At 41.0% G+C, this 23,778-nt stretch overlaps 1 protein-coding gene across 1 annotated transcript in view; it reads left to right on the plus strand.

Moving 5' to 3' along the window:
• The first annotated feature begins 1,374 nt into the window (after positions 1–1,374).
• LOC125080031 (beta-galactosidase-1-like protein 3) overlaps positions 1,375–23,778 on the plus strand; it is a 40,132-nt gene continuing 17,728 nt past the window's right edge. Inside the window, exons 1-9 of the mRNA XM_047693832.1 lie at positions 1,375–1,548; positions 2,279–2,404; positions 2,555–2,770; positions 8,801–8,869; positions 9,392–9,487; positions 10,668–10,776; positions 14,115–14,207; positions 15,657–15,738; positions 16,708–16,772. Of these exons, the coding sequence (XP_047549788.1) occupies positions 1,526–1,548; positions 2,279–2,404; positions 2,555–2,770; positions 8,801–8,869; positions 9,392–9,487; positions 10,668–10,776; positions 14,115–14,207; positions 15,657–15,738; positions 16,708–16,772 (879 nt within the window). The 5' untranslated portion in view covers positions 1,375–1,525. The remainder of the gene's footprint in view (positions 1,549–2,278; positions 2,405–2,554; positions 2,771–8,800; positions 8,870–9,391; positions 9,488–10,667; positions 10,777–14,114; positions 14,208–15,656; positions 15,739–16,707; positions 16,773–23,778) is intronic.

A 23,778-nucleotide genomic window follows, 5' to 3' on the forward strand; every position in this document is an offset into this window, starting at 1 on the left:
TTTGTAGAAAGAGACAAGCTTATCCTACATTTTATATGGAAAGGCACCAGCCCTAGAATAGTTTTTAAAATCTTGGCAAAGAAGAATAAAGGTTTGTAGCTGTTAAAACCAAATTTATAAAACGGTATATTCAAAGAAGAAAAATATGCTTCTGTGTAACATGTATCAAGACCCAAAAGTCCATTGCTTCCAACCTAAGAATGAGAAAAAAGATGGATAATCTACAGAGTTTCTAAAAAAAAAAAAATATATATATATATATATATATATATATATATATACCTGTAATGAATGAGACAAGAGAAGAAAACTCATCATATTTTCTGAAAACTATAGTCCTAATTTCAACCTGATGCCACAGGCTTTGTTCATTCAAATGGGAGAGAAAAAGCAATGGCTTCAAAGAGAAAAATCAGGAGACTTCTCTTCATTACAGGGACTTCAAACCCAGCACATTCCAAGCTGGGTTCATCAGTGTTCTGTCTATTCAAACCTCTGTCACTTGCTGTGTTTCTCATCTCAATAAATGTCACCACCATCTACCCCAGTCACTTAGGCTGAAACACAGTGTCATTCCAGACTCCTCTCTCTGTATCGCCTGCCTCATCCAATCACTTATCAAAAGCTACCAGTTTTACCTCCCCAAATTTTCTTAAATCAACTCTGTCCTCTTGCTTAATATTAAACACCATGCGAACAATTCCAGCCCTTACCCTAGGATCACCAGGTCTATTGGGATGACTTGTCTGTTTCCCATCTAGCCTACACCTTACAGGCTCCTCATCTGCAGAAGAAATCTCTGGAAAGAGGCTGAACTAAAGCAGTTCATTGCCTCCACAGCCCTCCCTGGCCTGCCTCCGCCTGATCTGATCTCTCCAGCCCCATCTCTTGCTAGTTTGTAACCAAAGAATTCCAAACTGTACTTCTTGCATATCCTATGTGAATACTTTCAAACTGTTTCACTGATAGGAACAGCACTCCCTTCTTTGCTCTGGTAATTCTCATAATTTACAGACTCGGTTTGGTTAAACTATACTCCTCCAGGGTAGCCTCTGTCCCTCATCTGCACCTCTGTTGCGCCCTGTGACACCTTTATTTTGGCATTTACCCATCGTTTTGGAACTATTCGTCTGTGTGCACACTCCATCTATTGGTTTGAACGCGCTGTCTGCAGCCAGAGGGGCACTCTGCACAGTTGCTGAGCCCGCGGAACACGCTTAGGCCAAGTTGTCTTTTTTTACTCCCACTTATCGCAGCTTTTCCCTCCCAGCTGGCTGGTGACACAGCAGTACAGGAAAACCAAGGTCATGGCCAATAGCTCAAGACCCTCCCACATTACTCGCCCCAGTTGAAAGTCATCTGAGCACCCAGCCGGTTCCGATACGGTGGATCGGGTGCGGTGCTCTGCCTTTCCCGCCCCCGCAGAGCCCGAGACCTCCTTGGCACGGTTTGGCAGGCTCCCCAGCTCCGGTGCTCAGCGTCTGGGTCTGCGGAGAGGCAGCGGGAGCAGCGCGGGCGACGCGTGATGGGCCCCCCTCCGCGCTTCAGGTGACCTTGCCCTCGCAGCGCAGCCGGCAGAGAGCACGCGGTTCCAGGCTCCGCGCGACCCTCGCGCCCAGCGCGGCTGCTGGGTAACCTCCCTGCCTGTTCTCTTAGTCACCCGGTCATCTACAGGAATTTATTGGCTGGGCCTCCGGGGCATTACGTGGAGCAAGGGCCCCTTTGGACTGGGACTGCCCCTGGGTCCTCCTATCTGCGGGAGCCGCTCCTTATCCACTCGCCTTGGAACTTTCGTTCCTCCAGCCCTTCTGCCCACACCTTAGATACGCCCGAGCTCTGCTGAGAGTCTGTCCATTATCCCCGAGAGAAGAAGATCAGCGTGTAGACGGTGACAAAATGCTTCAGGGATCGGACACTGCAGCCTTTCTGAACCTGGTGGATGGAGTGCTTCCACCTCTCATTGAGCCCCTTATCCCTCCTCCACCTTTTCCCAGGACCCCCTTTCCCCAGCTCCCACGCCTGTCTTGTTCCGTTCCTGGCTGTGGGCTTCTAGGGCTGAGTCTATCCTCAGTTTTCTGTCGGGACTGAGGTGGGCTGTGCGGCAGCCATAGGGGACTGTGGTACAGGGGACCTCGGTGGATCCAGGTAAAGCCACAGTCTCTCAGAACCTACCTTGATGTGAGCCTCTTAAAATGCTGAAGTCGCATTTTAATCCTTACAGTTTGACGAGTCCAGTGCCTTCCCCCCACCGGTCATTGCTTTTTCTTTCTCTTTTCAGCTGGTGTCTCTCCTGGAAAAGAATCCTGTGCATCTTTTTCCTGCCACTTATCTTAGCAAGTTTTGCTCCCCGAGTGAAAGATAAAGAGGGTCTTATATATGCAAATGCACAGCTACACCCAGCCGGGTAGGTGTTTGTCTGAGTGGGGGGAAGGGGAGGGTTCTCCTTTCTTGGAGAAGATAATAGCAGCGGGATGCTTAGAGCTTGTCCTGCCGCTAGAACTTCTTTTCCACTAAGGCTATGGCGGCCTGTCCTCTCTCTCTCTCTCTCTCTCAGCACGTTTAATTGGTCTCACCTGACCCCCCTCACGCTGAAGGACCGATCTGTGGGACTTGAGACTGTAAGCAGAGTCAGAAGTAAGCCATACTTCACCCTGGGGGGTCACAAGTTCCTGATTTTTGGGGGCTCCATCCACTATTTCCGGGTGCCCAGGGAGTATTGGAGGGACCGCTTGCTGAAGCTGAAGGCCTGTGGCTTCAACACCCTTACCACGTGAGTGCTGGCTCTCTACTCCTCTGTGAACTTGCTACCCTACAGGAACTCCTAACCCCTGCACCCAGGAGCAGGACCTCTGGATTTGGGATCCCTAATCTTTTCTAGCATGTGCCTGATAAGCTGAAGGGTCACACCTCACACTTAATTGGCTGTGGTCACAGCCTTGGATAGGGGTTAATGAGAGAAAGAAGCACTAAGTGATTGCCATAGTAATCTCTCTATATGAGCGGGTCATTGGGTCCCTTAGGAGCTCTCAGTTTAATGACAAAAGCTCAAAGTATACTTACAAATAAATAAATACATAAGGTGAGTGTGCGCACGCCCATGTGTTTTAAAGATTTTATTAATTTGATAGAGAGACACAGCGAGAGAGGGAACAGAAGCAGGGCGAGTGGGAGAGGGAGAAGCAGGCTTCCTGCTCAGCAGGGAGCCACATGTGGGGCTAGTACCAGGACACTGGGATCATGACCTGAGCCAAAGGGAGATGCTTAATGACTGATCCCCTGCACCCCCACAAGGGGTGTGTGTGTGTGTGTGTGTTTTAAGATCTTATTTATTTGACAGAGAGATCACAAGTAGGCAGAGAGGCAGGCAGGGAGTGAGGAGGAAGCAGGCTCCCTGCTGAGTAGAGAGCCTGATGAGGGGCTTGATCCCAGGACCCTGAGATCATGACCCCAGCCGAAGGCAGAGGCTTTAACCCACTGAGCCACCCAGGCACCCCATAAGGTGTGTTTTTTAAACGATTTTATTTATTTAAGAGAGAGAGAGAGCGCGCGCGTGCCTGCACAAGCTGGGGGGCTGGGCAGAGGGAGAAGCAGACTCCCCGCTGAGCAGGGAGCCTAACATGGGGCTCCATCTAATCCCAGGACCCTGAATCATGACCTGATCCAAAGGCAGACACTTAACTAAGACACCCAGGCGCCCCAGTACATGGTGTTTTAAAAACAATTTTTATTTATGTATATGGAGGTGAGCTTGAAAAAGAATAGTAGTGTCAAAAAAATGAACACATCAAAGGAAATACCAGTATCACTGAAGTTAAATTTAATGGCGTTAAGGGAATGAATACTGTAGCTTAATGATTAAGAACATAGGGATGCAGACTCAGACAGACCTGTCTTGGGTCCCAGCTATGCCTCCAAACATCACATCCCAGGACCCTGGTGTCCTCATCTATAAATGTGCAAAATAAAAATTGCTTCATAAGTTTGTATTGATGATTAAATGAGATAAAACCTTTGCCTTGTTTATGTGAAAAATGCCTATCCCAATGCATGGCACGTATATGCATTCAATTATGATGGCAAAAAAAGAAATGCAACCTACTATAGTCAATCATAAGAATTTAAATATAAATGTAACATGATCAAATATGCATTTAACATGATAAATTTAGCATGGTCTTTAACATGATTAGGTGTATAGTGACAAAGGTAATGTGTATTTAGGGTCTACTGATGGCTGGATATTTTGTAATCATCTTCACAGAATCCATCTTTACAACTAGCTGTCCTGTGAGATGGCTAGTGTAATTCTCACTGTGCAGGGGGAAAGTAACAGAAGCATAGAGGGCTTAACTAGCTTGCTCATTTCATCCACCATCTTCTCAGGGTATGACCATGAAGTTGTGAGTGAGGGTACTGCCAAGGTCACGTACGTACAGGTATGGGCTCCTGTCTGTGGACAGATGGTCAGTCAAATGAAAACCAGCTGGAAGCAAAAATCACGTTTGAATTAGGAACAGTGGAGATTCCTTCGTAACAAATCAAATTCCAAAAAAGTCCTGAAACTAAAAAAATTGGGAGTCAATAAAAATGGGTTACAGGGTAAGCCTAAAGAAACTATTCCATGGAAGGCAGCACTGTAACAGGTGCACATGAAAGGATGTGAGGTTAACTTCATGGGAATGTGTTTTTGGAGCTGGAGAAAAGGCAGGGGAGCCCACCCTTAGTATAACAATGCTGCCATTGACAGGACACTGAGATCCCAGTCTACATACGTCTACACTGTAAGGTAAGACAACCAGTTTTAGTTATTCAGTGAACATGTCTCTAGCACTTACACTCAGCCAGGCATGTTCTAAACCCTGGAAAATATTAATTCACATTGTCACTATATCGATAGTGTTATGCCCCAATAATGGGTCCGTGATTAAAGGAGCGAGACTGATATAAAGCGAAGGTCAAGCAAAGCTTTATTTCGCGCCAAGCATCAGGAATCTAACCGAACATCGTTCGGGGATGCACCTCTTACAAGAGAGGGCGACCCTTCTCTGTTTCACAGACTAGCTTTTAAGGGCAAAGGCCATGTGGCCGGGCCTGGCCACGCACAGTTGGCCAATGAGATTGTAACACACACAGGAAACTCCACAGTGATGCTAGGTGACCAATTGAGTTACAATTTACCCTAGTAGACGTTTGACCCAGCCTATTACACCTTGATTAGGATTGGCGCCAAAAAGGCTCCCAAAGGGTGGGGGTGGAGTTGGGGTGGGGGAGGCCCATACTCCTTGGTAGCTAGGGAGACAGTATGCAACCCCCCACCGATTGATGTCTCCACCTAGCCTGACCCACCCTTATATCTGGGCTTTGTTACATGGAGCTGGTTTCTGGGACTTGTTTTTAAGTGAATCCCCTGGGGGAGGGGGAGCAGGGACAGTTTAAGGGTTAAACAACAAGGTTTTTGTTTAACCTCAATGAAAGCCTCTTGCTAAAATATATAAATATAAAATAGGTCCTTACAAATAGTATGTGGAGAGTAGTGTAATCACTGTCTTTTGTAGGTGAGAAAACTCAGGTGGGGAGGGGTTAAGGCAATTGCTTGAAGATTATGTAGTATTAGCAGAGCTGTGCTTTAAATTCAGTCAGGCACCTGGTTCGAGCTGCTAAGCAGCTCAACTGCCTTTCATAATTGTGGATTTCACTTAGAGATTAAGATGACATTCAGAGCGTTTTGCAACCCCGTTTTTGAAGTCTTGTAAACTTAAGTCCCCTCTGCAGGGCATTTTATCATTTTATGAGGCAGAACTCATTTTTCTGTTTCTTGATGAGATGTTTGTCACCAGCAGTCAGAAGGTTATGTTGTCTTCATGGTCAAGCTGTGAGATTTTATTAGTAACATCAGGAAAAAGTAAAGGCAGTTCTGAGCAGCTTAAACTTACAATATAGAAGGGGAAGGAGCAGAAAAATGTTAGCAAAACTCTATGGAGCATTTAATGTAATGTTTAACATCTGTAACTATATTAATTATGTTAATTCAAAAAATAGTTGAGTTCCCTTGCCTTTCTGGGATAATACTACATTTGTTGTTCTGGATTATACTTACAATGCTTTCATTATTTAAAAAAACAAGGAACCACCATATGTCCTCACCCACTTATACTGCAGACTAGAGCTAGCAGGACCATAGAAATGCAAAACCTGCATTGAAATCCGAAGTGACGCCACTTTCCTCCTGAATGTCTCTCCACTGCCCTCTTGTGGCAAGGCTAAGCACGGTACTCACTACAAAGGACAAAATGCCTCTAAGGGCTGGCCCCATCCACTCCTGCAGAGCTGATACAAAGGCTTTTTTTGTTGGAAGCTGGGAAGCCGTAAATTGATAATTGGCTCATTTAATATACAAAGAACTTAATCATAAATAACTGTTGATTTTTATTGAGAGGCTTTTATACATCTATTGAAAAATTATATAGTTTTTCTTCACTCTATTAAAGTAGTAAATTATATGGACAAATTTTCTGATATTCAACCAATCCACAGCTCTGGGATAAATTCTGTTTGATTATGAGCCATGCACATGTGAATATGCGCGCGCACACACACACACACACACACACACACATTGCTAGACTTCATTTATTAGTGTTTTATTTCAGATATATATGTTTATGATTATAATTGAAATTGATTTAAAATTGTATTTCTCTTAGTATCTTGTTCAGTTTTGATATTAATCTTATAATAAACTCTTCAAGTGACTATATGTTTTTTTCTCTTCTCTCAAACTATCTTGAAAAAGAATTCTCTTTACCCTGAATGTTTCTTAAATTTCACCTGTAAAACCTCTGTGACTACTATCTTTTGTGGTTGTGAGGTGAAGATTCAACTTTATTGAAAGGCTACTGCTTTTTCTGCTAGAGTATACACTATTTTTATCCTGTAGAACTCTTTTCCTTTTCTTTCTTCTTTTGGATTCACTAGGACTTTTAAAAATTCTCCTTTCTTGATAGTTGTACATCATATTGTGTATTTGGGACTTTTTTTTTTTTTCTTGTCTATTCTTTTCAAAGAACTAGCTTGGCTTTATTAATATGCTCTGTATCTTTTTGTTTTCTAGTTTATAATTCTGAATTATGTATAATTTCCTTCCTTCTACCTTATTTGATTTAGTACTTTCCTCCCTCTCTTCTTCTCTTCCCCTACTTTCTGCTCTACCTCCCCTCCCTCTCTTCCCCCTCCACTTGCTTCTTTTCTCTTTGTCTCCTGAGTTGAATATTTAGCTCATTTTCTTTCCAGGATTTTGCATTTTCTAATATATTTATTCAGGGATATGAGTGTACCTCTAATTATTGCTTTGGTTACATATCCCATAAATCTTGCTGTGTAATACTTTGAATGTCATTTGGTTTCAAACATTTCAGCTATTTGGGAATATGCTATATGTTTTATTTATTTATTTTACTTTTTATGCTTTTAAAGCATAATTTTCTAATGTAGTTGCCTTTATCTTGGGATTATGGACTACGTGATGTAAGTTTTTGCGATTTGTTGAGATTTATCTTGTATTTTATGACTGCTGTGTGTGTTTTTAAGAATGTATGTGCTCCACCTTTGGGTACTGAGTTCTCTGTGTATTTCTTAGATCCCCAGCCTTTCATCTGTGTTCTAGTTTTTGCTGTTATTTTCCTTGTTTCTCGGGGAAGTATTTTAAATCTTCCCACGATGACTGTGGATTTATCCCTTTCTTCTCTGGTTCAGTAAATTCCTCCTTTACTTGAAACTATGGTTATAGAGAGCATGTGGTCATGATTACCGTATTTTCTTGATGGATCATTTCCTTTCTTATAATTTGATGCGTTTCAACATCTATTTGTGAGGGATTTTTTTTTTTTTTGCCGTAAAATTCAGTTTGCCTGCTATTTAAGATTGTTAGAATAATTTTGCCTCATCTATATAATTTTCTATCTTTTTGTTTTCAACTTTTTCCAGCAGTATCCTTTAAAGTAAGTCACTTATAAGCATCATTTAGCAAATTTTTTTCATTTTGTTCTCTTAGTGCATAGCTATCAACTTTATCAGGCATATTTAAGTCTTTAGCAAACCAACTCTTCATTCCTCCTCACAAGGAAAGATCTTAGTCAGTTCTACCACAATGCAACATATGGATTTGAAAAGTCTACATTGTACAAAATTGTGTAATAAGAACTATAGAGCTGATGAGAAACATGAAGTTAGAGGCACAATGCTCAAGAACTTTGTTGGTGACACACACAAAAAAAAACAGTCACCTACTAAAAATAGCACCCAATAAAAATTTTACACATATCCTTTTGTCCCTACAGGTTTAGCCCTAAGGGGGAGGTGCCTGGCAGCTTCCTTCTTGCTAAATCTAAAGCTGGCAATTTTCTTTACTACATCTCCTTTATCCTCATAGGAAGTCCTCCTCCATTCCTATTTTGATTAATTCTTAGCAAAAATTTCTTGGGCATTTGAGGGTTTGATCCTTTTCATTATATGTTTAATGGGTATTGCATAGAATGGGGTGGTGAGTGGGATAATTTATATATAAATTCAAGTAATGTAGAATCATAGGATTATTGGCAGCTTGGACCAAGGCTGGGTAATAAACAAAGGAACTATTGATAATAATCATTGTTCATGTAATACAGATTTAATTGTTATTGAAACTCTTACTTATTCCAAAATAGAACTATCCCAGGTGTTGGCATGGATTTGGGGATAACCTACAAATTTAGAGGAAAGAAATCAGAAGATGTTTATTGTACTTCCCCCTTCCCTATTACAGCTATGTACCATGGAACCTCCATGAGCCAGAAAGAGGCAAATTTGACTTCTCTGGAAACCTGGACCTGGAGTAAGTGCTGTTGCTGCTTCTATGGCCTGGCCTGGGGTGGGGAGGCAGAGAGATGGCTCCTTGTGGTTGATGAGGAACCATGAGGCCATCTTAGTCGGGCACTATGTTCTCAGGACCCACATGCTCTCCATGAACCTGTTACTCCAAGGGGTCTGGGTCTGCTTCCTCTGAACCCAGACCTCTTCACTGCAGCCCAGAGGTACCAAATCCCCAGTGTCTGCCCTGCTTTGCAGTGTGGTCCAGCCACCTGGGCTGGGACAAGGTTTGCCCCTCTATGGTAGCAATGGCATTGGGGTCAGGTTCACTCTTAGGACTCTCCTATACCTTGTCTAATGCCTTTGGTCCTCATGTCCCCAGTGGGGCTATGCAGAAGGTCCTGGGCTGGGACCAGATGAAAACCCAGCTCCCAAGGCCTCTGCAGGGTGGAGGGGTGGCGCTGGGCAGCTTCACCACCTTGGGATGCTGGGCTTGTCCCCACCCTCCTCTCTGTGTCTTGAGAGTTGCTGATGCTGACCTTCCTAGGGCCTTTGTGATGATGGCTGCGGAGACCGGATTATGGGTGATTCTGCGTCCAGGACCCTATATCTGCAGCGAGATTGACCTCGGGGGCTTGCCCAGGTGAGTAGGGATATGAGTCCAGAGTTGGGATTGTAGTAAAGTTGTTGGCTTTACTAAACATAAAACTTCAGTCTAATAACAAATGAGTACATCCTCTGTGTCTTGCACTGTTACGTGCTTTATATACATCATCTCAGGCAATGGTTGCAGTAATATGGTGAGGTGTATGTGCCTTTGTCATCCCCATTATATAGATGACACTTCGTACTGGTGCCCTGGGTGTGTGACTAAGTGTGCAGAGGGAAAAGCATCAGGATGATCATAGCCTTCTTTCCCCAATGGAGGGAGCTATGCCCAACTCTGTCCTGTGATGGGAAGAATGGGAAGGGAAGCTTTAGACAGTGAAGAATGGGCTAGTTCTGACAATGTCTGATTTTTCTCTTATTTTATCAATGGAAGACCAAATTCTCTGTACTAAGAGCCCTCGGATCCCCTGCCTTCCCTCTCATTTTTCTTTGCCTGCTCTCTCATCTGTGATGATTGCCGTCAATGCAAACAACTAAGGTTCAGGGTGAGAATTCAAGAATGCTCTTCTGTTACTGTCACAAGCTGACAGGATTGGCTGTTTAGTCCATGGCTCTGCTCCAGGTGAGGTTTTACTTCCCTTTGTCAGGTAAAAGCATTGTTTTTCTCCAAGAAGAGCACCTTCTCCCATCCCAGCTCAGGAATAGAAAATACATAACCTTGAAGGAAGAGGGTACTTCAGAGAAGTAGCAATTCATGGTTAGCTGGAACCCTGTCCAGTACTTTACAGATGATCTGGAGGTGTGCTTCCTGGTTTATGTGCTCCTGCTCTGTGCTGGATGTCTTAGCTCTTAGAGGAAATGCAACCCTCTGCCTAAGGTGTATACACTGTGCTCAAGAAAAATGTTTTTAGTGAATGGAAGAAGAATAGAGGAGAGTATTCAATGAAAGGTTAAACTACCTCTTGTTAAGATGTGGGAGTACAAGTCTTGATAGTAGCTTGTAAAGTGTCATGTGGATGGAGTTGGTATCTTTTCTTCTAAATCTGTGAGAATGATGCAAAAAGTTGACATGGACACATCCCTTCAGGACCCCTGAGTGCTCCAGGACCATGGACATGAGCTCAAAGGATATAAAACTGCCAAAGCCCCACCCCACTTACCCTCACCTCTACCTTCCCATCTCAGACACTGAGCTTGTCTCCTTTTGCCCCCAGCTGGCTGCTGCAAGATCCCAAGATGATATTGAGAACAACCTACAAGGGCTTTGTTGGAGCAGTTGATAAGTATTTTGACCACCTGATTTCCAGAGTTGTTCCTCTCCAGGTAAAGCAAATTTCCTGTTCCTTCTTTCCTATCTTTGCTTTAGGAAAATTGTTTTTCTGGCATGTTCACAGAATAGACCATGCCCAGTCTCTATGAGAACTGAAGCCGACATTCTTGCAATTTTCAATTCTAGACCCTCGTCTTAAGCACATCCTTTACCCCAAGCTTTCTAGAAAGACACACATCATACAAGGGACTGACAAAGGGTGTTCATTTGTGGTTGTCATTGTTCTGAATGTAATTGATATTCGTTAAGCTCACTGATCTTCATACTGCTTATTTTTACTCTTAAATTATCTTTGTTGTTTTAAATACTTAATACAGGCCCTTGGTGATAAAACTCAAGAGTACAAAAGAGTTTTTGGTGAAATAATTCTTCCCTCTTACCTTGAGCCAAAGCCATTCAGTTGTCTTTTCAGAAGATAATCAATTTTGCCAAATTTTTGTGTGTCTTTCTAGAGATTTCATACACATATAGAAGCAAATTATTTATACATACAGCTATACTTATATATGTGCATTTATGCATACCTTTGCATAAAAAAATACACAATTCCCACTGGACTTTTTTTCATCAAAAATATGTTTTTGAAACCCTTTCTTTTTAATATCTGCATAGTACCCCACAATTTGAATATATCATAATTTATTTAACTAGTACCTCATCATGGAAATTTGATTTTTCAAGTTTATGCTGTAATGCATAACTTGGTTCATATGTCCTTTTGTACCTGTGTGAGTATTTTACTCTTGCTTACATTTCAGTTTGTTTTCATTTCATAAATGCACAGAGCACAGACACCATGCATTTTCCTTTCTTCATGGAGTCTCCAGATCTATGCAAGGTAACCACAGCATGCAGACCAGTCTGGGATTAAAAAAAAAAATTATATCCTGCAGTCTACAAGGCAACAATTATTCGGTCATTATGTTTGATTTTTAAAGTACAACTTTCTTCCAAACAAGAGGAGACACATGGTTGTTATTTAAAAAAAAATAAATCTTGTTTTGAGAGCATATATCTTGATAAAACTTGAGCAAGGATAAAAACCAGTTATTAGGTAGTAGACCAATAGCTTATTATCTTAGACTCTTTTTTGGTGGGGGGGAAATATGATGCAGATCTAACTCTTTGTAAATAATTCTCAATTGTGAATTATGAATTACTCTTAGAATAATTTTAAAGAAAAGCAACTGCAGATTAGGAATGAAAATAAAGGGAAAGACAGATTAGGAATAATGTCTCTGCCATACAGCTTTAGGAGAGATGAGCAATGCTGTGGGGAAGAAGACATCATCATTAGGATTAAACTCTGGGTCTCTTAGGCAGAGTTGAGGTACATCTTTCATTAGAAGGGCTGAAAACCCTATGTTTTCTGGCTGCATTTCTGCCATATAGGTAGTATAAGATGCAGGGGCAAAAATCTCTAATCCTTGAAACTAGAAAGATTTTGAATGTTTGCCTGGAAGTTCAGGCACACGTACAAATGCCACATACCATCAGTACAGATGCAGCAAGCAAAGCGAATTTACAAATTCCCCACTGGAATCATGAGGTAGGAGATCCTAGGAAATTTTTAAGAAGCAAGAAATTTCAAGTGCAAATGAAATTTATAGGACTTATTATTATTAAATCGTTAGTATCTTAAGGTTTTCTATCTGGTTGTCTTCATTGTTTTAAGTATTATATTTAAATAATTTTTAGAGTATCTTTCCTATTTCACTCGGGACTTGTATTCTTCTAACACTGTTTTATAAGGTCAACTGTGAATTTATGATGCAGTTTTTAGGAATCTCACCCTTCAGGTTGGGGAGAAGATATGGTTCAATAATACAAACAATTTTTCTTAATTCATCAGTGTGGAATACTTATGTTCACTCAGCAAGGAATTATAAGCAGCTGCTATGTGCCAGGTGCTGTGTAGGAGCTAAGCTTCTAGTGATGAGAAGGACAGACATGGTTCTTGCCCCATGGAGACAAATGGTCACTTCCAATATGAGGAGAAATTGCTGCAGTAGGAGAAGTGCAGGGCACCCCTCATAGGGTAGAAACAGGGGAGAAAGGGAGGTTCAGGGTATGACTTTCCAGAAAAAGTAACTTAAACAGTGACCTGAGGCATGGGCAGGCATTAGCAATGGTCAGGAGTCTCCAGCATGGGTAAAGATCAGAGAGCAAGGAATGGAATGAGGAGTTTGAAGACCTGGAAGAAGTTCAGCTGGTGTGGGGCATAGAAAGTGAGGTAGGAAAGAGGGAAACGGTGAGGCTGTAGAGGAAATCCCACCACATGCGCTCATTCTCTCCTGTCCCATTGTCCAAAAGGGAATACCTCACTCTGCAATTGGCGGTTACCCTATAGGCAATAGGGGGGATGAAGGGTGGGGGATGAAGTGGTCAGGCTGTCCAGAGCTCACCCTGCCTTCAGTATGGAGAGTCTTCTTTCTGCAGTTGAGTGTGGAAGGATGTTGAAAGATTAAGTTAAACATTAAAAACTTACAATTTCAGTATAATTTCAGCTAGGTTACTGTTGATGACAGGGAGCACAATAGCATGGGAAGAATTACCATGGTGGTTTGAGGGGCGGAGTCAAAGTGAGAAAGCAAAGCAACCAAACCAAACCAAACAGAACAAAGCATGAATGCAGAGAAAAGTGAGTGTAGACAACCAGTAACTCTTTGAAGACACAGGGCTCTTAAGGAGAGAGCAAGACTCTCTCTGCCCACCTCTCTGCCTACTTGTGATCTCTGTCAAATATATTAAAAAAAAAAGAGAGAGAGCAAGAGAAGTGTGGGTGGAGAAACAGTCCTGGGGTGCATGAGCTCTCCCTCTCTGCTATGAGGGTTCCAAATAAGTTTCCATGATACTGGAGGTCAGTTGGTTTGGAAGGAAAGGTTGAAGGTTGAAGGTAGCGGGAACAGGGCAGAGAGCAGGCAGTAGGAGGCAGGGGGACTCCACACACAAGTGGTGGCATTATCCTAAGGCAGGGGGATGGAGGGTGTTCCTTCTTTCATTTGTTGGGGAAAGTGAATAGGGTGGGCATGCAAGCAGAGGAGTTTGTAGGTTTGAGATTCATATTTAAGCAGATAATTAGTATGAGAAATAGAGGGAAAACTGTGGGAGTTGCTTATCTCCAAAGACTAGGGAAGGCAGGCCTCTGTGCATAGCTGAAGTGCCTGGAGGTGACTGACTCCAGGACCTGGGGGTGGAGAGGGAGCACCAAAGGAACACGAGGTAACTACTTGGATCAAAGCTCACGCACGAGATGTGTGATCTTAGCAGGAGACTGCAGGCTTTTTCCACCAGTCACTTCACATTCCCCCTTGATCTCCTTGTCTCTCAGTACCATAAGGGAGGCCCCATCATTGCAGTGCAGGTGGAGAATGAATATGGTTCATTTGCCAAGGATAAAGATTACATGCTTTATGTTCGAAAGGTAAGAGACACTTGGTTTGTTCTCATATTTGCATCCTTCCTTCCTCACTCTGTCACCTTTATAGGCATGCATTTTTGAGGCCCTGCTGCATGGGTGACCTTGTGTTAGGTGCTATGGATGATGAGAATATGTGAAATCAAGTTCAGAGTCTCCGTGAGTCGGCAATGTTGTCAGGATGTACTCAAATAACTTTTTTAGGAGATAAAACATGATGTGGAAAGATTATTCCTTTCTGTTGCTATCCCTGTGACCCATAATTCTCCTTAAATCTGGGGACTGGTAAATTTACATCCATAGCAAATAATGCTTCATGTATTTAATGACGATGGCTCTCATCCTGTAGCTTTCTGACCTGTAGTGTTAACATTCTTTCTTCTATTGTCTTTGTTCCTCCATGGAGAGGAATGTCTCAGGCCAGGAAATGACTGGAGTCTTGCCTGGTTGCCTTTCTGATGGGTCAGACCCCTTCCTGTCCCTGATTTCCCATAGTGAAGAAGCTGATGAGTTTCGAGTGTAACCTGGACCTCCTCCTCAGGTTGCTGAGCAGAATGTGGGGTTGCATGTTAGTTGTGTCCACACAGAGACCCTTGGGTGGGGTGACCTGGAAAGCAGTGGGGAAGAGTGGGGAGGAGCTGCCAGCTGGGCAAGGAAGAGCGAGTAGGTGACAGAAGGGGAAGGAGGGCAGGGCTGGGCTCCCTGGACATCCTGGCTCCTGCCATACAGCTGTGGCCTCTAGGGCTGGACAAGATCTATGAGGGATTCCCCCTTCTAACTTTTCTCAGGGGCATCATGTTAGACCCCCATCAAATCAATCTCATTCTGTTAGCATTGTGTTTTCTTGATTTCCATATTTACTACTTGACTACCTTGCTAGGCCTAGACATGGCTCAGTGAACATGTAAGACGCACAGATAGGGTCTTCCTGCCCTCTGACCATCTGTCTGCTCCTCAGCCCTTAGTAAATACAATTTGCAAATTAGATTCCCCCCATTCCCTGAAGCCATGACAGACTTCCTTGCTTCCTTTGAGTATCCAGTTAGGATTCAAGTTTTATAAAGTTTATCTGTGGTCCCCACAGCCTTGGCCTCTTCCCTTCAAGCACAAAGTGCTTCATTTCTCTCTTTCTCTTGAATTTAGAGCCTCCCTCAAGTGCTTCCTCATAAACGTCAACCTTGTGTTTGTTCTCTTGAGGCTGTGTCCATGGCTGGCAGAGCCCGTAACTCAGCTACCTTTGTGGTCATCCTAGGGAACAACATAGGCTGGGACAGAGACCAAGGTTCCCATAATTTACTGAATTGCAGATGGTCAGACTCAAAATTCAAACCTTTCTCTCTAGCTCACTCATTGCCCAAGTGAGCCCAGGCTATATTTTTTCCCTAATTTCCTTATGTTTCTTTCTTCTTACGGGAGTAAGGGAAGTAGGTTCATTTTGTCCAGTTTTCTCCACAGGCCCTGCTGAAAAGAGGGATTGTAGAACTGCTCATGACCTCGGATGATGCAGAAAATCTGCTAAAAGGCCACATAAAAGGAGGTACAAATTTAGACTTATTTTAAGGAAGAACTGAGGCTCTTCACCAGCCAGCTTGAATCTTGAACCAGGTATATCTTGGATTTCTCTTTTTCCCATGTACATTGAAGAGAACTCCAGAAACTTGATACCGAAGAGGACTCAAGGTCCAAGTGAAGAGCTCACAAAAACCCCATCTCTTTCCCTCATTCATGTTGTCTTTAAACAGAGCTGTAATCAAGATCTTATGGCCTCAATACCCTTTTCATAATCTTTCCATGGGCCAAGAATCTGGATTGGTGCTGGGCATGGCTTAGAATCCAGGTCTTCTAAGAGAAAACTCTTCCAATGGAGAGCTACATGGAGAATCAGAAGATAACACATGGGTCAGGAAGGTGGCATAGGCCAAGTTCTAGCCCTGGGATCTTACAGCTGGAGGTCACTGTGGACTCTGAGTGGAGTTCATCCTAGAGAGTGAGGTACAGAACAGTTCAGACCAGAATCATAAGGTAACAATAGTGAGGGAAATGACCAAGGTATTATCAGCAATCATTTGAATCCAGGGGCATATCTGTTAGGTAGTCCTTATTTCAGACCTGTTACTTCCATATATTGCTGTTTTCCCTTTCTTTTTGGTGGCTCTTTCCCCTCGTTATTATGGTACGGTGAAAAGTATGCTGAACTTGGATCAGGAAACTTGTATTCTGTTCCTAGGTCTAATCAAGTTGTATGATCTTGGCCTATTCTACTTCTCTACACAAAATGTGATTAATTTTAACTGTCCTTCTTATCTTGCATTGTCCTTACAAGTGTTCAGTGATGTGAGGACATAGATGGTAGCACTTTGTGCTTTGCAAAGTGGACTATGAGTAGAGTCCCATTATCCTTCCTCCTTAGCACATCTTCTTTCTGTGTGCAGGGTGTGGGCCTGCAACCATTCCCTGCTGGCACTGGCACAGTACCTCACGCAGCACCTGTCTCTTCTCTCTATAGTTCTGGCCACCATCAACATGAACAAATTTGAGAAGAGTGCTTTTGAGCAGCTTTCCCACCTGCAGGTAAAGATGTCTTAGAGATGAAGAGTTTTTCCTCCTTTGCCTGCCCAAACCTCCTTAGCCTGTGCAGCTGGTGTTCAATAAGAACAGGCCTGGAAAGGAAACCCCTGCTTCTCTGCAACCCCCAGGGCCTCAGCTGGGTTCCAAAGCAATTTGGGGAATTCATGCCTTTTGCCATGGGGAATGAAGAGCAAGTCCTGCTTTTATCACATTGTTAATGAAGCAACTCATGGAGATGACTAGAGGGAAGGTGAGGGAATTATGTGGGGTAAATCAAAGGGAGATGATGTTCTTTTTCCCCTGCAAGGACAGAGTTCAGAAATGGGCTATATACATTGCTGAGAGAGGACTCATACCTAGCTTTGTTGGAGTTAGCCCATTTTAGCCAGACTGCAAATTATGGGAGTGAATAACTGATGTACATGAATTCACTAACAGCCATGGATTGAGTAGCTCCTATTTCCTCTCAGTGGGTTGTCCCTTGTAATAGTTTCAAAGATGGAAAAATCATAGACCATGCCTTTGGGGATTATATCCTTTCTTCACAGAACAGCTGGATCGGGCTCTTAAAGACCAAACTGATTATGGTTTCCTCTGCTTAACACACTTTCCTGGGTCTCCTTTGTGCCCAGGTTAATATCCAAAGCTGGTGCCAGGGTCTGCAAGGCTCAGCCCGCACTGTTCTTCTCCCTTAGGCAGGAAGGCCTTCTTCAGTACTGCAAAGTATGGGGCAAACTGCTCACTTGGCCAGAACATCCCAAGGTGCTTCCTCAAGTGCCTTACACCCTTCTACACAAGTTTTAATTAAGGAAGAATTAATCTTATTTCCTCTTTTCACTGATTTCTACACATCTGACCTAATAAATGGAAGGGACTCTGCCAGGGCTGGATCCATGGCTATCTAGTTTTTAATGGCTGTAATAAGTCTCTTTTTTGTTGTTGTTTGTTCTTTTTCTCTTGTCACTATTTAAAATTTTTTAAATTATTATTATCATTACTATTTTATTTAAATTCAATTGGCCAACATATAGTACATCATTAGTTTTTTTTTTTTTTTAAGATTTTATTTATTTATTTATTTGACAGACAGAGATCACAAGTAGGCAGAGAGGCAGGCAGAGAGAGAGGAGGAAGCAGGCTCCCCGCTGAGCAGAGAGAACCCGATGCGGGGCTTGATCCCAGGACCCTGGGATCATGACCTGAGCCGAAGGCAGAGGCTTTAACCCACTGAGCCACCCAGGCGCCCCAGTACATCATTAGTTTTTGATGTAGTGTTCAATGATTCATTAGTTGCATGTAACACACAGTGCTCATCATGTGCCCTCCTTAATGCCCATCTCCTGATTACCCCATTCCCCCACCCACATGACCTTCCGCAACCTGAGGAAGTTTGTTTACTTGAGTCCAGAGTCTCTCATGGTTAGTCTCCCTCTCTGATTTCTTCCCATTCAGTTTTCCCTCCCTTCCCTCATGATCCTCTGCACTGTTTCTTACATTCCACATTTGAGTGAAACCATATGATAATTGTCTTTCTCTGATTGTCACTTTTTTTAAAAGCAACTTTGTTGAAATATAATTTATACACTATTATATCTATCTATTGCAAGTATACAATCCAAGATGTAGAGTTTTACAACCACTACCACAATCTAAAGAGTTTCCCCACATTCATTTGTGCTAAATCCCCTGCTTCCATCTCCAGCCTAAGGCAAACACTTGTCTGCTTTCCATCTCTATAAATTTGTTTTTTCTGGACATTTTATATAAATGGAATCATACATGATCTAGTCTTTTGTATCTGGTTTCTTTCATGCAGCCTGATGTTTTTGAAGTTCCTCTGTACTATAGCATAAATCAGTACTTCATTCCTTTTGATGGCCAAGAGGATCACGTTCTTGTATCCTATGTTTAAGGTCATAAACAAAGCCACAGGTCATGCAGTTTTTCTCATATGTCCTTCTTCTTTCATACACTAATATGGTTAAACATGGGTCTTGAAAATTGATCCAGTCTTGGATTCCTGGGACTAATCCTCTTCCGTTGTGATGTATTATATTCCAATGGATTCAGTTTGTTCATGTCTTACTGAGAAGTTTGGCTTCCACCTTCATGAGGGGTATTGGTCTTTGGTTTTCTTTCGTTGTGATGTCTTTTAGAATCAGGGCAATGCTGGCCTCATAATGTGAGTTTGGAAATATTCCCTCCTTTTCTATTTTCTGGAAGAGGTTGTATAGAATCCATAGCGTTTCTTACTTAATGTTTGGTAAAATTCACCAGTGAAACCATCTGGACCTGAAGTTTTCTTTTTAAAAAGACTTTTAACTAGAAATTTAATTTCTCTAATAGAGGTAGCATAATTTAGATTATTTCTTCTTGAGCAACTTTTGGTAATTTGTGTCTTTTAAGGATTTATTCTATTCTGTTTCATCTAAGTTTATGACTTCATGGGCACAGAGTTGTCTGTAATATTCTGTTGATATCCTTCTAATCTTAGTTGTCAGTGGTGGTGGCTCTTCTTTCATTCCTGATATTGGTATGTTTGTGTCTCCTTTCATTTTTTCTTTTTAAAGATTTTATTTATTTGACAGAGATTGATCACAATTGGCAGAGGCAGGCAGAGAGAGAGAGAGAGGGAAGCAGGCTCCCTGCTGAGCAGAGAGCCTGATGCGGGGCTCGATCCCAGGACCCCGAGATCATGACCTGAGCCAAAGGCAGAGGCTCAACCCACTGAGCCACCCAGGCGCCCTGTCTCCTCTCTTTTTATCTCAGTCATTGTGACTAAAAGTTTATCAGTTTTATTGATCTTTTCAGAGAACTAGCTTTTGGCCTTATTTATTTATTTGCTTTATTTTCTTCCTGTTTTCTATTTCAGCGATTTCTTCTCTGCTCTTTAACATTTTTCTATTTTGCTTCCTTTGGACTGAATCAGATCTACTTTTCCTAGATTTTTTGTTTTGTTTTGTTTTGTTTATTCATTTGTTTGGTGGAAGCTGAGATTACTTACTTGAGAATTTTTTCTTTTCTAATATGAGCATTTATGGCTATAAATTTCCCCAAATGCACTGTTTGATATGCTGTATTTTCATTTTCAAAAATGTTTCAAAAAATGTTCAAAACATTTTAAAATTTCCCTTGAGACTTCATCTTTAATCTATGTATCAGTAGTATGTTGCTTAATTTTTGAATCTTTGGAGATTTTCCAGGTATTATTCTGTTGTTGATTTCTAGTTTAATACTGTTAAAATCCAAGAATATACTTTGTATGATTTCTGTTTTACATTTTGTTAAGGTTTGTTTTATGACTCATAATATCGTCAGTTTAGTAAATGTTCCATATACACTTGAGAAGATGTGTATTTTGCATTTGTTTACATATTTCCATTAGCTTAGGTTGACTGATGGTACTGTTTAGGTAATCTCTATTCTTACTGATTTTCTATTTACTTACCGTATCAATTATTAAGAGAAGAGTTTTGATATCTTTAAATATAACTGTGGATTTATTCATTTGTCCTTTCAGATCTATCCATTTTTTTAAAAGATTTTATTTATTTATTTGACAGACAGAGATCACAAGTAGACAGAGAGGCAGGCATAGAGAGGGAGGGAAGCAGGCTTCCCGCCGAGCAGAGAGCCCAATGCGGAACTCGATCCCAGGACCCCGAGACCACGACCCCAGCCAAAGGCAGCGGCCTAACCCACTGAGCCACCCAGGCGCCCCAGATCTATCCATTTTTGTTGTTGTGTATTTTGAAGCTCTGTTTTTAGTTATATATACATTTAGAATTGTTACATTTTCATGGAGAATTCACCCCTTTCTCATCATGTAATGACCATCTTCCTTGTTTTGAAGTCTACTATAAATATAGCTATTCCAGCTTTCTTTTGGTTAGTGGTTTGCATGATGTATTTTTCTTTATCCTTCTACTTTTTATCTTTTTTTTTTTTTAAGATTTTATTTATTTATTTGAGAGACAGAGCACAAGTGGGCCAAAGGGGCAGAGGAAGAGGGAGAAGCTGGTTTCCCACTGAGCAGGGAGCCTAATCTGGGGCTTAATCCCAGGACCCTGGGATCCTGACCTGAGTTGTTAACTGACTGAGCCTCCAAGGTGCACTACTTTTTACCTTCCTTTAAGTATTTGTATATAAAGTGGATTTTTATGTAGAGTGGATATATATGTAGACAACATATAATTATGAATTACTTTTTAAAATATTTAATTTGACAGTTTTTGCCTCTTAACTGATATAGTTAGATAATTCACATCTAAAGTGATTATTGATTTAGTTGGCTTAAAATCTAGCATCTTGCTAATTCTTTTTCTGTTTTGAAAAGCACTTGTTATGTTTCTTTTTTCTTCTTTTTTCCCTTTTCTTGAGTTCATTGAGCAATTTTATGATTACATTTTGTCTCCTCTATGGACTAATTACTTTTCTCAGGTTTTAAAGTTTTAGCTGTTGCCCAAGGATTTAAAATACACATGTTAAATTAATCTGAAAGTACTTTCAAATACTGAACTGCTTCACATGTATTATTAATATCTTATATATTCCTAAATCCTCATTTTAAAGTGCCATTCTATTCTGTTGATTTTTGTTTTGCTTTGTCTTGTTTTGGCTTTCATGGTTTCTGATAAGAAGTCTGTAGTAATTCTTATCTATGGCTTTTGTAGGTGATTTTTTTTCTGACTGCCATTAGAATTTTCTCATTCTCTTTGGTTTTCAGAAGCTTGAGTATAATATACTTAGATGTGGTTTGTTTCTTAGAGTTTATCCTGCTTGATGTTCTCACAGATTGGATCTGTGGTTCAGTGTCTGTAATTAACTTTAGAAAATTCTCAGCTGGGACACCTGGGTGGCTCAGTGGGTTAAGCCTCTGCCTTTGGCTCAGGTCATGATTTCAGGGTCCTGGGATTGAGCCCGAATCAGGCTCTCTGCTCAGCAGGGAGCCTGCTTCCCTCTCTCTCTCTCTGCCTGCCTCTCTGCCTACTTGTGATCTCTCTCTGTCAAATAAATAAATAAAATCTTAAAAAAACAAAAGAACATTTTCAGCCATTACTTATTCACATATTTCCTTTCTTCTCTCTCTCTTCTTCTGCAGGCCTAATTACATGTACATAAGATCATCTGATATTGTCTCACACTGCTTGGATGCTGGTTTTTTTTTTTCCTATTCTTTTTCTCTTTATTTTTTAGTTCAGTTTTGGTTAACTTCTATTCTATTCATATCTTCTTTATCCATTCATCCATTGATGGACACTTGGTTTGTCTTTATACATTGGCTATTGTATAATGCTGTAATGAACATGGGAGTGTATAAATCTTTCTGAGTTAGTGCTTTAATTTTTTTCAGATAAATACCAAGATATGGAATTGCTGAATCATATTGTATTTCTGTTATTAATGTTTTGAGGAAACTCTGTACTGTTCTCTATAGTGGTTCCACAAATTTATTTTTACAGAATTTTATGAATTTTACACAAATTTACACAATTTACAACAGTGGGTTCCTTTTTCTCTACATCGTCACTAACACTTGTTATTTCTTATCTTTTTGTCAAGAGTCATTGTTACAGGTGTGAGATGATATATCATTGTGTTTTTGATTCACATTTCCCTGAATTATTAGTGATGTTGAGCATCTTTTCATGTACTTGTTGGGTATCTATATTTCTTCTTTGATAAATATCTATTCATATCTTCTGCCCATTTTTAAATCAGGTTATTTGTTTTTTTGCTATTGAGTTGTATGGGTTCTTTATGTATTTTGGATATTTGGATAATTTGGATATTATCAGATACATGGTTTGGAAATATTTTCTCACATTCAATAGGTTGCCGTTTCATTTTGTTGATGGTTTCCCTTGCTGAACAGAAGCTTTTTAGTTTGATGTAGTCTCCATTGTATTTTTGCATTTGTTGCCTTTGCTTTTGATATCAGATCCAAAAATCATTTCCAAGACCAATATCAAGGAGCTTACTACCTATGTTTTCTTTTAGGGATTCTATGGTTTCAGGTCTTACATTCAAGTATTTAATTTATTTTGAGTTAATCCTTATGTAAGGTATAAGATAGGAGTTCAGTTTCATTGTTTCATGTGGCTGTCCCTATTTTCCTAATACCATTTATTGAAGAGACTAAACTTTCCCCATTTTGTATTCTTGGCTTCTTTGTTGTAAATTAATTGACCATATACGTGTGGGTTTATTTCTGGGCTCTCAGTTCTGTTCTTCATTGTTTGATTTGTGGATGTTAAACCATTCTTGCATTGCAGAGATAAATCCCACTTGTTCATGGTGAATGGTTCTTTTAATGTATTGTTGTACTTAGTTTGCTAATATTTTATTGGAGATTTTTGCATATATGTTCGTCAAGTATATTGGCTTGATATTTTCTATTCTTTCAGCGTGCTGGTCTGGTTTTGGTATCAGGGTAATGCTGGCTTTGGAAAATGAGGTTAGAAATACTTCCTTCTTCTATTTTTTGGAAGAGTTTGGAAAGGATTGGCATTAGTTCTACTTTAAATGTTTGACAGAATTCAAATTAATCCAGTTAATCCATCTGGTTTGGGACCTTTGTTTATTAGGATGTTTTTGATTCTCTGTAGTTTCATGATCCAGTCTTGGTAGGTTGTATGTTTCTAGAAATTTATGTATTTCATCTTGGTTGTCCAATATTTTAGCATATTCATTGCATGTTCATTGCAGTCTCTTACCTTCCTTATATTAATATCAATTATAACATGTCCTCTTTTATTTCTGATTTTATTTATGTGAATCCTCTGTCTTTTTCTTGGTAAGTTTAGCCAATAGTTTGTTTATTTTGTTATCTTTTTTAAAAAAAACAGCCCTTAGATTTATTGATCTTTTTTTTTAAAAGATTTTATTTATTAATTTGAAAGACAGAGATCACAAGCAGGCAGAGAGGCTGGCAGAGAGAGAGGGGGAAGCAGGCTCCCTGCTGAGCAGAGAGCCCGATGTGGGGCTCAATCCCAGGACCCTGGGGTCA

The sequence above is a fragment of the Lutra lutra genome, chromosome 10, assembly GCF_902655055.1.
Source record: "Lutra lutra chromosome 10, mLutLut1.2, whole genome shotgun sequence".
Classification (NCBI taxonomy): domain Eukaryota; kingdom Metazoa; phylum Chordata; class Mammalia; order Carnivora; family Mustelidae; genus Lutra; species Lutra lutra.